This window comes from Colobus angolensis, unplaced genomic scaffold, assembly GCF_000951035.1.
Source record: "Colobus angolensis palliatus isolate OR3802 unplaced genomic scaffold, Cang.pa_1.0 Scaffold66, whole genome shotgun sequence".
NCBI classification, from domain to species: domain Eukaryota; kingdom Metazoa; phylum Chordata; class Mammalia; order Primates; family Cercopithecidae; genus Colobus; species Colobus angolensis.
The window spans coordinates 162,154-177,947 of record NW_012120265.1 but is presented as its reverse complement, the minus strand read 5'-3'; the positions used below and the strand labels follow the sequence as shown (position 1 = coordinate 177,947).

The 15,794-nt window shown below is 49.2% G+C and overlaps 1 protein-coding gene across 1 annotated transcript in view; it reads left to right on the top strand.

The window, feature by feature from the left end:
• EPS15L1 (epidermal growth factor receptor pathway substrate 15-like 1) overlaps window positions 1-15,794 on the top strand; it is a 110,306-nt gene that overhangs the window by 69,194 nt on the left and 25,318 nt on the right. The window contains exons 17-20 of the mRNA XM_011925892.1: window positions 1,060-1,141; window positions 2,905-3,041; window positions 9,070-9,130; window positions 10,084-10,166. Coding sequence (XP_011781282.1) covers window positions 1,060-1,141; window positions 2,905-3,041; window positions 9,070-9,130; window positions 10,084-10,166 — 363 coding nt within the window. The remainder of the gene's footprint in view (window positions 1-1,059; window positions 1,142-2,904; window positions 3,042-9,069; window positions 9,131-10,083; window positions 10,167-15,794) is intronic.

Genomic DNA, 15,794 nt, shown 5'->3' with positions numbered 1-15,794 from the left:
GTATTTTTAGTAGAGTCGGGGTTTCACCATGTTGCCCAGGCTGGTCCCAAACTCTTGACCTCAGGTGATCCAGCCGCCTCCGCCCCACAAAGTGCTGGGATTACAGGTGTGAGCCACCGCACCCGGCAGGAACGCCTTTTAAGCTTCTTATCTCACCCTGTTAACCAGAGAGCCAAGGCATCGAGACACAGTGGGAAGCATTCCAAGCTCACCACAAGACCCACATTTGAAAGCAGCTTGGCCAGTCCCCTTCAACTCTTCAGTACTTCAATTTCCTCATCCCTCAGCAGGTTAATAAATTTGCTCCTTGCTCACCTCACAGGGTTGATAAAATAATCAGAGCTAGTAATGATCATGAAAGTACCTGGCAAACCATGGATTCCTACATAAACGTAAGGTCTAGATAATTTTAGGAGTCTATCCAGAGCCACACCTGAGTCAAGAATAACTAAGAATTCCGGAAACAAGATGTCCTAATTTATCTCCATGTTTCAGAGCAAAACAGTATTTCCAGGAGGAAGGCTCTCTGTACATTTCTGAGAAAAACACTGAGGTGGGGAGAGGACAGTGGAAGTTTGAGCTTCAGCTTGGAGTTGAAGCCTACTGGGTCTGAGAGGTGAATCCAGCAGCCCCTGACACTCAGGGGCGCCACCGCCTCATTGCTGCAGGGCTGGTGGTGAAGTGAGGGACAGCCCAGGGTCCTGTGTCCTCTTACCCAGGGAGGTGGCAGGCAGATGAGGTAAAGGAAACCCGGCATGGGAAGAAAGGAGTGGATTCTAGCCCGCTCTGTGTCTTCCCTCCTCCAGCCTGGGTGGGACAGCCACCAGTACCTTCCTTCTCATCTTCAACATTCCAGCCAGAAACGGCTGCCTCCTCCAGGTCCCCTTCTTTGGTTTGCCAAGGTTTCGAGGGCAGGTGGATAGAAATAACATTATTTCTATCGAGGGCAGGAGAAGGCAATAACATTCTCTCCCTACATTGGCGGAGTAGAAGGCAATGAAAGGCCTGGCAGGTGGGTGGCTGTGTTCAAGGGCCCAGCCCGCGTCCTGTGCCCTAAAGCTAGTAAGCATTTCTCTCCTCTCCCACCCAGGTGACCCGTTCCAGAATGACCCCTTTGCAGAACAGCAGACAACTTCAACAGGTAAAGTTCAGTGTTTCCTGGACCAGTCTTCAGACTGTGTCTAGTCTTGGCTCAGAAGTTGCACGTGGCGGGACTTGTGTCCACACACACCAGGGATGGAAGCCATGTAACTGGGAAGGATGGCCGTCCATCCATGTTACACCCATCCTCGGCTCCGTTCCCTTCTGGAGGTGGCTCCCCTCCCTAGGTCCAGTCACTGCCTGCACTCCACCCTGGAGTGTGGTGGGATCACATTGCCTGCTAATCTGTTTATTTATTTTATTTTTTGAGACAGAGTCTTGCTCTGCCACCCAGGCTGGAGTGCAGTGGTGTGATCTTGGCTCACTGCCACCCCTGCCTCCTGAGTAGCTAGGACTACAGGCGCCCTCCACCATGCCCAGCTAATTTTTGTATTTTTAGTAGAGACGAGGTTTCACCATGTTGTCCAGGCTCATCTCGAACTCTTGTCCTCAGGTGATCTGCCCGCCTTGGTCTCCCAAAGTGCTGGGATGACAGGCGTGAGCCACCATGCCTGACCAATTTATTTTTTTTCAGGTGAAATTTATATAACGTAAAGGTCACTATTTTAAAGCATCCATTTCAGTGATATTGAGCACACTCACAGTGTTGTGCGATGATCACCTGCCTTCACCTAGTTCCACAACATTCTCATCCCCCCAAAAGGAGACCCCATCCCCATCAGCAGTCACCCCCCGTTCCCTCCCCCAGCCCCTGGCACCCACTAATCTATTTTCTGTCTCTGTGGATTTACCTGCATTGTTTATTATTATTATTATCGTATCCAGCTCCTGCAGGATATATATATATATATTTTTTTATTTTTTTATTTTTGAGAAGGAGTCTCGCTCTGTCGCCCAGGCTGGAGTGCAGTGGCCGGATCTCAGCTCACTGCAAGCTCTGCCTCCCGGGTTCACGCCATTCTCCTGCCTCAGCCTCCCAAGTGGCTCGATTACAAGTGCCCACCACCTCGCCCGGCTAGTTTTTTTGTATTTTTTAGTAGAGACGGGGTTTCACCGTGTTAGCCAGGATGGTCTCGATCTCCTGACCTCGTGATCCGCCCGTCTCGGCCTCCCAAAGTGCTGGGATTACAGGCTTGAGCCACCGCACCCGGCCAGGATATATTATTTATTTATTTAGAGACAGGGTTTTACTCTGTTGCCCAGGCTGGAGTGCAGTGGTGCAATTATAGCTCACTGCAGCCTTGACCTTCTGGGCTCGAGCAGCCTTTCTGCCTCAGCCTCCTTAGTAGCTGGTGCTACAGGCGCATGCCACCACACCTGGCTAATTTTTTATTTTTTTATTTTTACAAGCGGGGGTCTCTCTGTGTTGCCCATGCTGGTCTTGAACTCCTGGCCTCAAATAATCCTCCTATCTCAGCCTCCTAAAGTGATTGGAGGGTTGGGGTTACAGACATGAGCCACCATGCCTGGCCAGGATATTATTATTTTTAAAGTCAATTTTATTGAGTGGTATAATGTACACAGAACAAAATTCACCTATTTTAGTATGTAATAAGATGAGTTTCAACAAATATGCACAGTTGTGTGAGATTTGAGAACACTTTGGTCATTCCTGAGGCCCGTTTGTTGTCACCCTCCCCGCTGTCCCCAGGCTGCCCTGGCCACCACTGCCCTGTTTTCCGTCACTAGTGTTCTTCCCTTTCTAGAATTCCATGTAAAGGGCATCATTCTGTGGTGTGTCCTTTTATGCCTGGGTTCTTTCACTCGGCATAATGTTTAATCACGGGGCATTTTTCCTTCTAGATCCATTTGGAGGGGACCCTTTCAAAGAAAGTGACCCATTCCGTGGCTCTGCCACCGACGACTTCTTCAAGAAACAGACAAAGAATGACCCATTTACCTCGGACCCATTCACGAAAAACCCTTCCTTACCTTCGAAGGTGAGTGGGGTGGGACGTTGCCTGGGAGAGCCGCACGCCTGCTCTGTGTGTGTGAGGGTGGCACTTCCTGAAGGCCTCCTTCCCTTCGTGGAGTGTACGTGGTGCCTGCGAGTATGGGCCTTGGTGCCTGTCCTCTGGGAGCTGATATCCCAGGCTGATTTCATTCCTGCCGAGTGAGAGAGCTGTCTGGCCTAGTCACTGCAGTGACTCACCTGTGAGCCCCAAGGTTCAGTCAGCTGTCCAGTGGCCCCACGTCAGGGCAAGGAGGATGTCACCCACAGTTCTTATTCCTCTATCTCCATCCCCACCCCTCAACTCTAGTCATCTGCCTCCACTGCCTCTTCATCTCCCAAAAAAGACTAAATCAAACAAGCACCACATACTCGCATGAACCCAGCCACCCCGCACGGTCCTTGTAACACACAGCACTGGTGGGGACCTTAGAGTCAACCTTGGTGGGTGCCCCTGTCACGGCAGGATTAAGTGCAGGCGTCTCAGCCCGACTGCCTTGCCTGGTGTCGTCTCCTGAGAGCATCAGCCAACTCTGACCCTCCAGTTTCCAACTCCAGCACACCTGTGCTTCCATCCCCAGGCATGGCAGACGCCGGGCGTTTTGCACATTATGCCTAAGAGATTGGGTTAAATAGCTGTCAACTTGGATTTTAAAACAAAACAAAAAAAAGCAATCTCTGGTGATGGAGGAGAGGATTTTAATGATGGAGTGAGCTTGCTTCATAGCCTTTTTCCGTTTTCTAGGCTGCAACCCAGTTCCAAGGCCTGCTCAGAGACGAGCACTTATCCCTCCTCCTCAGGGCTCCTGCTGCCCTGGTGCCCACCTCCTTCACTCCCTGTGGACCTTTTGGTCTTTAGCGCTTGGAGCTCTTTGAAGGCAACTATTCATTTGCAGTGTTTTCTTATTGGCCCCTTTTTAACGTCCTTAAGACCTGTAGCATTCCTGGTATAGGTGATCTGTTTACCAATTTCATTGACCTCCATAACCAACTTTTGGCTTCATTTTTCTCTACTGCTTGTTTTCTATTTCATTGATTTTCTCTTTTCTATTTCTATTTTTTTCCATTTCCTTACTCCTGTTTATTTGGGGTTTACCTTGCTCTTCTACTGTCTTAAGCTCCAACCTTCATTCATTGATTTTAGACTTCATTTTCTAGTACAGGCGGTTCCTGAGTTACGATGGTTCAACTTACAGTTTTTTGATTTTACAATAGTTTTATTGAGATGCAGTCCCATCATAAGTCAGGGAGTATCTGGATTTATGTTGGCTCGACTTCTGATTTTTTGCTTTATGATGGGTTTATTGGGATATTAAGTACATTTTCGACTTAAGATATTTTCAACTTACAATGGGTTTATCAGGACGTAACCCCATGGTAAGTCAAGGAGCATCTGTTTAAATTTACAGCAACATATTTCCCTCAAGCACTACTTTACCTGTATTTCATATATTTGAGTACTTTATCTCTTCATTGCCATTCAGTTTTGAGATGTTTCCCAGTTTCCCTTGTGAATTCTGTTTACCCATGGATTACTTAAAAGTGTGTTGTTTCATTTCCAGATACTTGGCTTCTTCTCCTAGGTCTATTATAATACTATTATTCTTGATTTTTAATTCAGTTTGTTATTAGAGAACATTTTCTGTACGTTTTCAATACCTTCACATTTATCAAGGGTTGCTGTTTATGGCCTATGTTGGTGAACAAACCATGTACACTTGAGAACAATGTGTATCTAGTTGTTGGGTGTAATGTTCTACAAATGGCAGCGAGGTTGAGCTTCCTGATAGTGTTCAGATTATGTGTGTCTTCATTATTTGTTCCTTTTTTAGTTCTACCAATGGCTGAGAGAGAGGTGTTAAACGTTCTCCTATGATTGTGGAATTGTTCATACTGCACTTTAATTTGATCAGGTTTTGCTTTGTGTATTTTGAAGCTCTGTCAGGTGCATAGATGTTTATGATTGTTGTGTCTTTCTGACACAACAACTTTTTTATCATTATAAAAGGTTCCCATTTGATCTCTGGTGATGTTCTTTGTCTTGAAGTCTGTTTTATCACTTCATTCTCCTCATGTTATTCACTGTATGATATATCATTTTTCAACCATTTACTTTCAACTTACCTGGGTCTTTAAAACTGATAGGTGTCTTTTGTAACTAGCATAGTGTTGGGACTTGCTTTTTTTTTAATCCAGTCAGAAGTCCCTGCCTTGTAAATGGAATGTTTAGTCCATTAACATTTAATGTAATTATTTATAGGGTTTAAGTCTACTATTTTATTATTTGCTTGCTTTTTATCCCATGTTTTGTTTCCTGCCTTCTTTTGGATTGTTTGAATGTTTTTTGGAATTCTATCTATTGGCCTTTTATTATTTTAATCATACCTCTTTTAATGATTGTTTAGAGGTTGCTTAGGAAATACCATGTACAGTTTTAACTTTTCATAGTCTACTTGAGGTTAGTATTGTATTATCTCATGTAAAATGTAGAAAATTGCAACCATTTGTCCACCCACCCTTGCAGCCAGCATGTCTTATGTTATAGCCATCATGTGAATATCATACATCTAAATACATTAGAAACTCCATAAGACCCTTATAATTTTTGCATTAATCCATTGTGGTTATTTTAAAGAAAAAGGAAAAAAGTAGTCATTTAGTTTTACCCAATATGTACCATTTCTGATACTCTTCATTTCTTTCTGAAGAGTGGTTTTCCCTCCATTATCATTTTCCTTCAGCCTAAAGAACTTTCTTTAGCACTTCTTATAGTGCAAATCGACAGTATTGTCACTTTTTTATTTTTATTTTTGAAACAGAGTCTAACTCTGTGGCCCAGGCTGAAGTGCAGTGGTGTGATCTTGGCTCACTGCAGCCTCAACCTCCTGGGCTCAAGCAATTCTCCCACCTAAGCCTCCCAAGTTGCTGGGACCACAGGCGTGTACCTCCACACCCAGCTAATTTTTTATTTTTTGTAGAGATTGGATCTCCATATGTTGGTCAGGCTGGTCTCAAACTCCTAGGCTCAAGCAATCCTCCTGCCTCAGCCCCTCCAAAGTGCTGGGATTACAGGCTTGAGTCACTGCACCCGGCTGTTACTCTTTTTTTTTTTGCAACCTCTGCCTCCCAGGTTCAAGGGATTTCTGGTTAATTTTTGTATTTTTAGTAGAGACTGAGTTTCACCATGTTGGCCAGGCTGGTCTTGACCTCCTGAACTCAAGTGATCTGCTCGCCTCGTCCTCCCAAAGTGCTAGAATTACAGGCATGAGCCACTGTGCCAGGCCTGTTGTCATTCTTGAAGGACATTGCGTTTGATGTAGGTTGTTGGGCTTTTGTTTGTTCATTTAGCACTTTTAGCGTGTTTTTCTACTGCCTTCCAGCCTCCATTGTCCTAGATGAGAGGAGTTTGTTTTTTTTTTTTTTTTGAGACAGAGTCTTGCTCTGTCCCCAGGCTGGAGTGCAGTGGCACGATCTCAGCTCACTGCAAGCTCCGCCTCCTGGGTTCACACCATTCTGCTGCCTCAGCCTCCCAAGTAGCTGGGACTATAGGCGCCCACCACCATGCCTAGCTAATTTCTTTTATTTTTAGTAGAGACAGGATTTCACCGTGTTAGCCAGATAGTCTCAATCTCCTGACCTCGTGATCCACCCACCTCAGCCTCCCAAAATGCTGGGATTACAGGTGTGAGCCATCGCGCCCGGTGGAGAGGAGTTTTCTTTCATTGTTATCCTGTATGTAATAGATGGTTTTTCTCTGGCTACTTTCAAGATTCTCTCTTCATCTTTGGTTTTCAGTAGTTTTTGAAGTTTCTGGGTATAGTTTTCTTGGTGTTTATACTGTTTAGGCTTTGCTCAGCTTCTTCAATCTGTAAATTATGCTTTTCAACAAATTTGGTAAGTTTTCATTGCTGGGTTCAGTGGCTCATTCCTATAATCCCAGCACTTTGGGAGGCTGAGGCGGGCGGATCACTTGAGGCCAGATGTTCAAGACCAGCCTGGCCAATGTGGTGAAACCCCGTCTCTACTAAAAGTACAAAAATTAGCCAGGCATGGTGGTGCACACTTGTAATCCCAGCTACTTGGGAGGCTGAGACAGGAGAATCGCTTGAACCCGGGGATCAGAGGTTGCAGTGAGCCGAGATTGTGCCACTGTACTCCAGCCTGGGTGACAGAGCAAGATTCCATCTCAAAACAACAACAACAAAACAAATTTGGTAAGCTTTCAGCTGTCAGTTCTCCTAATTTGTTTTTTCTGCCCCATTTTCTCTCCCCTCTCTTTCTGGGATTCCAGTTACACGGATGTTAGACCCTTTGTTATTGTCCCACAGGTTCCTGAGGCTCTATTTATTTATCTTTTCATTCTTTTTTCTCCTTTTTCTTCAGATTGAGTAATTTCTACTGCTCTGTTTTCAATTTCACTTACTCTTTCTTTTATTACTGGTTACTTAGCTAACCTAATGGAGTGTTTTTTGTTTGTTTGTTTGAGACAGAGTCTCGCTCTTTCACCCAGGCTGGAGTGCAGTGGGGTGATCTCAGCTCACTGCAACCTCCACCTCCCAGGTTCAAGCCATTCTCCTGCCTCAGCCTCCTGAGTAGCTGGGGTTACAGGCATGCACCACTAAGCCTGGCTTATTTATTTATTTATTTTTGAGACGGAGTTTCACTCTCGTTGCCCAGGCTGGAGTACAATGGTGTAATCTCAGCTCACTGCAACCTCTGCTTCCTGGGTTCAAGCAATTCTCCTGCCTTGGCCTCCCAAGTAGCTGGGATTACAGGTGTCCACCACCACAGCGGGCTAGTTTTTTTTATTTTTAGTAGAAACAGGTTTTACCATGTTGGCCAGGCTGGTCTCGAACTCCTGACCTCAGGTGATCCACTTGCCTCGGCCTCCCAAAGTGTTGGGATTACAGGCATGAGCTACTGTACCTCGCCCACTTGGCTAATTTTTGTATTTTTAGTAGAGACAGGGTTTTGCCGTGTTGTCCAGGCTGGTCTTGAACTCCTGACCTCGGGTGATCCACCGCCCCCGGTGGTGAAGTTTTTATTGTAGATAACACTTCTTCATTTCTGGAACTTTCATTTGTTTCTTTTTATACTTTCTGTTTCTCTGCTAAGGTCGCCTGTCTTTTCATTCATTTTAAGTGTATTTTCCTTTTCCTCATTTAGCACAGTTACAATCACCGTTTTACGTTGTCCCTGTCTCAGAGTTCCACCATCTGGGTTATTTTGAGATTGGCTACACTGATTGTACTTTCCGGTGAGAATTGGTCACATTTTTCCAGTTCTTTGTATGTTTAGAAATGTATCTGATACATGGTGAGTGTTCTGTGTCGAGACTGTAGTCTGTTTTCTCCAAAGAGCGGGAATGGATTTGTTTCAGCAGGCAGTTAACTTGGTGGAACTCACACTGCAGACACTCTCCAGCAGATTGCAGAAACTCCAATCCTGGCTCAGTTCTTGTGGCCTCAGCTGCAGGCTGCCTTGAGTCCCCCCAGGCTTGCATGGGCAGGGACCAGCCTGAGACAGGGGGAGAGTGGATCATGAAGTTCAGGGCTTACATCTCGGCCCCTCCATCCTGATTCCCCTCCCATTCCCTGGGAATGGTTGTCTCTGGGCTCCATCCTCCGGTGTTCGGATGCTACCAGAATCTTAGGCACCCGCACTGTGCTCTCTTGCTGTAGCTGGCGGAATGGAAGCTCAACCTCCTGCTGTGTTCTTTTGCCACATTCAAATTCTCCTCCAAAGTCTTTCTCCCTGCCTTGTTCACTTCCCAGCCTTCAGGCCACTGCTTTTTGTATTTGTAATTTTGGGGGTATTCTGTCCAGGTTGATAGGTGCTATATGCAGGAGGGTTGATCTGTTGGGATTTTACTCTGCCTGGGTTGAGTTTTAATCATTCCACTTTCCCTCCAGCCTGGCATTGGATATTGTACATTGACGTCAGGAAAGTCTGGTTGAATGAATGGGTGATGGAACAAATGAACTGCTTTTTACTCTTTCCTCTCTCCTTTCACTCAGCTCGACCCCTTTGAATCCAGTGATCCCTTTTCATCCTCCAGTGTCTCCTCAAAAGGATCAGGTGAGACCCATGGCTTATTTTCCTTCCTGACTATTCCTCGGGCAGTAGCAGAGCCTCTCCTCCCCCCCAGTTAACACTTTCACTCCCAAAGCCAGTGTGGCCTCTGTGTTTGTGTCATTAGTCAGTGGCACCCAGATCCTGGCCTGAGCCCATTAGGCCAAAACAAGCATCCCCTGCTGCTCCTCTTCCCAGGCACGGCATGCGCTGGCATCTTTCTGGAAAGGAATTTTCGCAGTAGGGATTCAGTAATAGCACCAGTGATATTAACTACTGTTTACTTACTCCTCCTCATAAATCTTTGGTTTGTATCTTTGGGTTTTCTCCCTAAAAGAAATCCAAAATTTGACCCCAGGTACCGGCCTGTGTTGTGGGTTCTGTGTTTGAAGGAACCTCATCTCACAGTGTAGAACTCGCAGATGCACGCTCGAGCCTTTACGCAATGGGAGCATCTGTGGACACCCCCTTTCTTTTGGGAACAGACCCTGCTTGGTCCTGCAGCTTGCACGGGGCGGATCATAGGCGAGTATATCCAGTACTCTAGGCAAATCCCTTCCAGGTCAGAGGAGAAAACACAGCAAAAACCTCTATCCAAAGACACCGCCCTGCATAAATCGTGTGGGTGGCAGGTCACCCTGGAGTTGCTTCTCCCTCCTGACCCAGTGAGACCCAGTGGGACCCAGGGGCCATGCACCTACAGCAACTTGTCACTCTTCTGATGACCATGAATGATGCTGGCCCTCCAAGAGCGGTCGTCACAGTGAGAAACCGTCCCACTGCGCCACAGTGGGCAGGCAGGCCTTGCTGAGGGACCTTCATGCAGACGCGCGTGTCTAATGAGTAAATGCAGCCTTCCTGAGTCTCCTGGTTCAGGAGCCATCTAGCATTTTCCCTCCACCCCAGAAGGTGTGTCTCTTAAAGACCTGTAACTCTGACTTTGTTGGTGCCGATTGCAGATCCCTTTGGAACCTTAGATCCCTTCGGAAGTGGGTCCTTCAATAGTGCTGAAGGCTTTGCCGACTTCAGCCAGATGTCCAAGGTAAAGCCCCTCCCCAGAGCCCCCGCGCCTCTGCTAGTGTCTTTGTGCCTCTTGTCATGGTGTGGGCTGCCAGGCGTAATTGTTTATGTCAAGTATGTATCTCCTCAGCACCTTTCGAATACAAGGTTAGGTCTGGAAAGCACCCATGGCTGTGATCCGATGCACTTCAGTCCCTCAGGGTGAGCCCTGACCCCTCCCAGTGGCATAGCTGCCCTGGGCTCCCCTGGCTCCCACTGGTGTCTCACGACCATCGGGTCTCAGATGGTGAAGGCTTTGCCATGGCCAAGTAGAAACTCGAGAAGGCGTTGGGCACAGGCGTCTCGAGAGGGCCATGGGCAGCAGGCTCACAGGTGCAAGGCATCCGGGGAAAGTGGGCCAGCGAGTGTTCAGAGCCGCCTGTGTGACAGAACTTTCGAGGGGTGTTGAAAAGTGAGGGCCAGGCTCCGTGAATAAATGCAGACAGATCCACAGGTGAGGAGTGAACTGTTGAAGGAGGACAGCAGCGAGACTCGTTACCAGACTGGACCCATCTGCGTCCGGCCCTCGCCACATGGTGACCTGAACTCACTGTGACTCTGGTTCCAGACAGCTGTAGGGCTTCTCCAGAGGCTGGCAGTGTGTCTGGAGCTAATCTTTAAGGTAGCATAGAGAATTCAATAGGGAACATCCAGAATGGACAAGTCAAAAAATAACAATAGAAGCCCCTTACGACTGAGGTGCCTTCCAGGAGAAACTGCTGGAAAGTTGGAAATGGGGGCCGTGGAGAGTGGGAAGGAGGCCGGGGCTGAGGCACTACTCTGCTTCCTTGTGAGTTGTATATCTCCCTCTTTGAGCCAGGAGCGCGTTTCTTTGGCAGGAATGAAGAAAAGCAGGTGAGGTGTGCCCCGTCCCTGACAACTGCATCCACTCTGTCCCTTCTTGGTAGCCTCCAGGCAGGGGTGCGATGGGCTCTGTCCTCGGGGGCTGCAGGGGCCTGCTTTCCTCACGCGTTGCACCTGCAGAGGCCCAGGCGTCGTCCACGCTGCGGGAAGAGGCAGTGGCCACAAGCAGAACACAGCCCCCTTCCTAGAGCCCATGGCCCAGGTGGTAAGGGGTGGCCAGTGGGTGGTCCCCTGGAGCAGCTGGGCCCAGTCTGTGTGGGCGCTGCTATTGGCCTGAAGGTGATGAGGGGAGGGAGCCCCAGGAGTACCTGGAAGATGCATGCCCCAGGCATGAAGCCCCCTCGGGTTCCCCACCCTGCTGGCCCCATGGCCAGGTGCCCCAGGTGCCAGTGTGACTGGGCAACCTCCCTTGGCTGCCCTGCGTTCACTCAGCTGGTGGAGCAAACAAGTCTCTGGGCATCTTGTGGTTGGCAGCGGTCGCAACTTGTGATCACAGAACACAGATTCCGAGAAGCACTTGAGATTCTGTTCAGGTTTTCAAAGATGCATGTGTGAGTGCCCTGGCGGCGCAGCAAATCCCACTTCTGACCGAGGCAGGGTGTGTGTTTATACAGATGAGCCTGGACAGAGGGAGCCAGAGGCCCTGGTGTGGCGCCCCCTCCTTCCAGCACACGGAGAAGGCCTCCATCCCTTACATGCCATGCTGTGACACGGTTTGGGACTGGCCAGGAGGGCACCAGGGGAAGGAGATTTAGGGGCCGTTGCACAGGCCCCGGGCAGGCGGGAAACCATCTCCCGAAAGCAGAAAACATTGGCCACACGGTGGCAGCAGTCCCTAAGGCAGGGGTCCTGGTCGTTTCTGGTTGTCGCACGTGGACTCCTCTTCCTTTGGGAGGCTGGCTCTGTCTTCCTCCTCTCACCGCGAGCAGAGAGATGGGGAGCTAGCAGAGCCTGGGCTAGGGCCGGGGTCTCATGACTGCCCTCTGCTTGTCCTTGGACCCTGAAACCTGGGGCTCTTCACACACATGCAGCTGTGATTTCAGAGCTGGTCTCACTTCCTATTGGTGGTGCCGGGCTAGGACAGAGTTGGACGGAGCTGTGGAAAATGGGTCGCCAATACTATCTTGTTTTGATTCCACCGTTCCATCAGCTGCCTTCGTGACACTTGTACAGCCGCATTCTGAGCTCAACCCTGACCTTGTAACTCAGTTTTTCCTTTTTGGTTACCTTTCTGTTTTTCAAGAACAACATTGTGGATATAAATAAAATGCTAAGGGAAATGAAAGTGGCAAGAAGGTGTTTTGTTTTTTTTTTTTTAAAAAACAAACCATCAACTTTTCCCCATCTGAGCAGGGCGGGGAGGCCCTTTTGTAAGTCCCTGAATTGAAGCACCTTACCTCTGTGTGGCTTTGCTGAGGAGAGTCACAGCCCACAGTCTAATTCTAGAAGTTTCCTTTGGGAGGCTCTTTGGGCCTGCACTCTTAGTTGAGGCCCCACCCTCACCTGAAGAGATTTTTCTAGACAGGGTCAAGCCTATGTGACATCAGCTCGCTTTAAAAACAGATTCCCCAAAGTGTGTTTCCAGGGAGCATTTGAGAATAAAAACAAGAGTCCAACTTATTTCACCCTCCCCTGCCCTGAAAAAAAAAAAAAAAGCCATCTATGAAATATTGGGTTAGTCGTCAGCCCATTTTTAGCAACTTCTCAATTGTTTAAAGCTGTGCATTGATGTTTAGGGCTGCTGTTTAAAAATTCAGTCTTTTGTTTTGAAGCAGTTCTTCAACTGGTGAACTCAAACGTGGGTCTCTTAGAGCTGCTTTTCATAGTAGCTTTTTCTGTCTTCCTTTTATTTTAAGCACACTTCACTCTTGCCGAGCCCAGAGAGCCCCTGACAGCTTTACTGAAACCTTTCTAAAAATAGTGACTTTCCTTGAAGCCGCTGCCTGAGTAGGAAAGAGTTGAGTCCCCAAGGAGGCTTCTTGGGAAACTTGAAGTCATGAAAATTGGGATTCGGAAATGACGCGGGCGTTCTGGCGCTAGGAGTGATCTGATTCACTGCGGAGGCAGTGCCAGGCGTTTATTGGAAGCCTGTTGCCTCGCGAGTTGCCGATTGGCCCCGTGGGTTTAAACACACATGGGAGGCGCCAAGCTGGCTTGGCCCGAGGTGTCCCCGGTCAGTCTGGAGGGTCAGGCGGCTCTGATTTGAGTGTGTCACCAGGTCTTACAACTTTGGATGTCCAGGCTGAGTGTGGTTTTACTTGCCCAGGTCCTACTGCGTGACGCAGAGGGTGGAAAGGCTTACTGCAGCCACTGGGACCGAGGCTCCACTCCGAATTTGGAGATGTGGCCCAGAAGCCAGCACACGTCTAGGGAGGACAAGGCTCGGCCGGTCACACCACTTCCCATCTAGACTTGCTCGCCTGCCCATCCCAGGCTGCGGGGGACTTGCATGGGCCCTAGGCCCAGGGATGTGTTCCATGAATGGCAGAAGCACCCACAGACGGGCCAGTGTTCTTTCCCCGATTCTTTCCCAAACAGTCGACCCTAAATGGCCCATTTTGAAGCTAAGCCGCAAGCCGACGCTGCTCCTCGTGTCTCGGACAGGCCTGGGGACAGCTGGGGCAGTAGGTGGGGCATTCCCAGATTCCAGTCGCAGCTTCGTACTTGGTGTGATCATTATCATGTGGTCCATGTGCCAACTTTACCTAGTGCCAGTGAGTGGATGGATGCCTGTCACATGTCGCCTCATTCCCTTCTTGCTGGAGCCCTCCGACCTCTGTCACTCTTGCCATTTTACAGATGAAGAAACCGAGGCACAGGGCGTTGAGTAGGTGGCAGGGTTGAGGTTCCAGCCTGGGCAGAATAGTCTGCCCAGGACGAGGCCCTGGACCCACAACTGGGGTGGCCCTCGGCAGTTGAGGGCAGCGTCTGGAGGCCCCAGCCTGAGAGGCAGACGATGTGGCAGTCCCAGATCTGCTGCAGACCTGACCTGCTGTGTGATTTGGGCAGGCTACGCCTCCTTTGTGTGCCTCAGTTTCCTTGTGTGTAAGGCAGAGGTGCTGACTGTGGGACCCCCTGCCAGGTAACTGGGCCTATTAGGTGAGAAGATCAGCACAGAGCGAGTGTCTCCTGCCTGGGCGGCTCCAGAGGGCAGCGTGAAGCGCAGGGAAGGGATCTGGCGGGGTCATCTGTGCAGGAGCCTTTGGGGCCCCTTCCCCTTCCTGGGGGCATCTGCCTCTGCCCTCGTCAGGGGGACCTGGAATGGGTAGGCTGCCTCTTAGAGGGGCCACCTCCCTGTTCTGTCTCTGATGTGGCTCTGACTGGGCCGAGCAGCCTCGACTCTAGGACTACACAAGGTCCAAGGCAGCCATGTCTGTGACAGGACGCGAGCGGCCCAGAAGGGTGCATCTCTGTAGCTAGATGCTAGAGGCCTAGATGACTGCATCTCTATAGCTAGCTGCCAGAGACACAGGTGGCTACATCTCTGACTAGACTCCAGAGGCCTAAAGGCCATGTCTGTGCAACTAAATGCTAGAGACCTAGAGAGTCGCATCTGTGTGACTAGACACCTGAGCCTCAGACGGCTGCATCGGTGTGACTGAAAGCTAGAGCCTCAGATAGCTGCGTCAGTGTGGCAGGATGCTAGAGCCTTAGATGGCTGCATCTGTGTGACTAGACCCTGGAGCCTTAGACGGCCATGTTGGTGTGACTAGACACTGGAGCCTTAGATGGCCACGTTGGTATGACTGGACACTAGAGCCTTAGACAGACATATCAGTGTGACTAGTTGCTAGAGCCTTAGACCACCACATTGATGTGACTGGACACTAAAGCCTCAGACGGTCACGTCGGTGTGACTGGATGCTAGAGCCTCAGATAGCCACATTAATGTGGCTAGAGCCTTACATGGCCCCGTCTGTATGAATAGATTTTAGAGCTTTAGATGGCTATGTTGGTGTGACTAGATGCTAGAGGCCTAGATGGCTGCCTTTGCATGACTAGGCACTGGAGACTTAGATGGCCACGTCTGTGTGACTAGATGCTAGAGCCTTAGATGGCCATGTCTGTATGACTGTACGCTAGAGCCTTAGACGGCTGCATTGGTGTGACTAGATGCTGGAAGCCTAGATGGCTGCATCTACGTGACTAGACACTAGAGTCTTAGATGGCCGTGTCTGTGTGACTACACGCTAGAGCCTTAAATGACCATGTCTATGTGATTAGATGCCAGAGCCTTAGGTGGCCACATCTGTGTGGCTAGATGCTGGAGCCTTAAATGGCTGCATTGGTGTGACTAGACACTGGAGCCTTAGATGGCCACTTTGGTGTGACTAGATGCTGGAGCCTTAGATGGCCTTGTCTGTGTTACTAGACGCTAGAGCCCTAGACAGCTGCACTGGTGTGACTAGATGCTGGAACCTTAGACGCCTGCATTGGTGTGACTAGATGCTGGAGACTTAAACGGCTACATTGGTGTGACTAGATGCTGGAGCCTTAGACAGCCACATTTGTGTGACTAGATGCTGGAGCCTTAGATGGCCGTGTCTGTGTGACTAGGTGCTGGAGCCTTAGATGGCTGCATTGGTGTGACTAGGCACTACAGCCTTAGACGGCCACATCTGTGTGACTAGGCGCTGGAGCCTTAGATGGCTGCACTGGTGTGACTAGATGCTGGAGCTTTAGAGGGCTGCATTGGTGTGACTAGATGCTGGAGCCTTAGATGGCCGTGTCTATGTGACTAGATGCT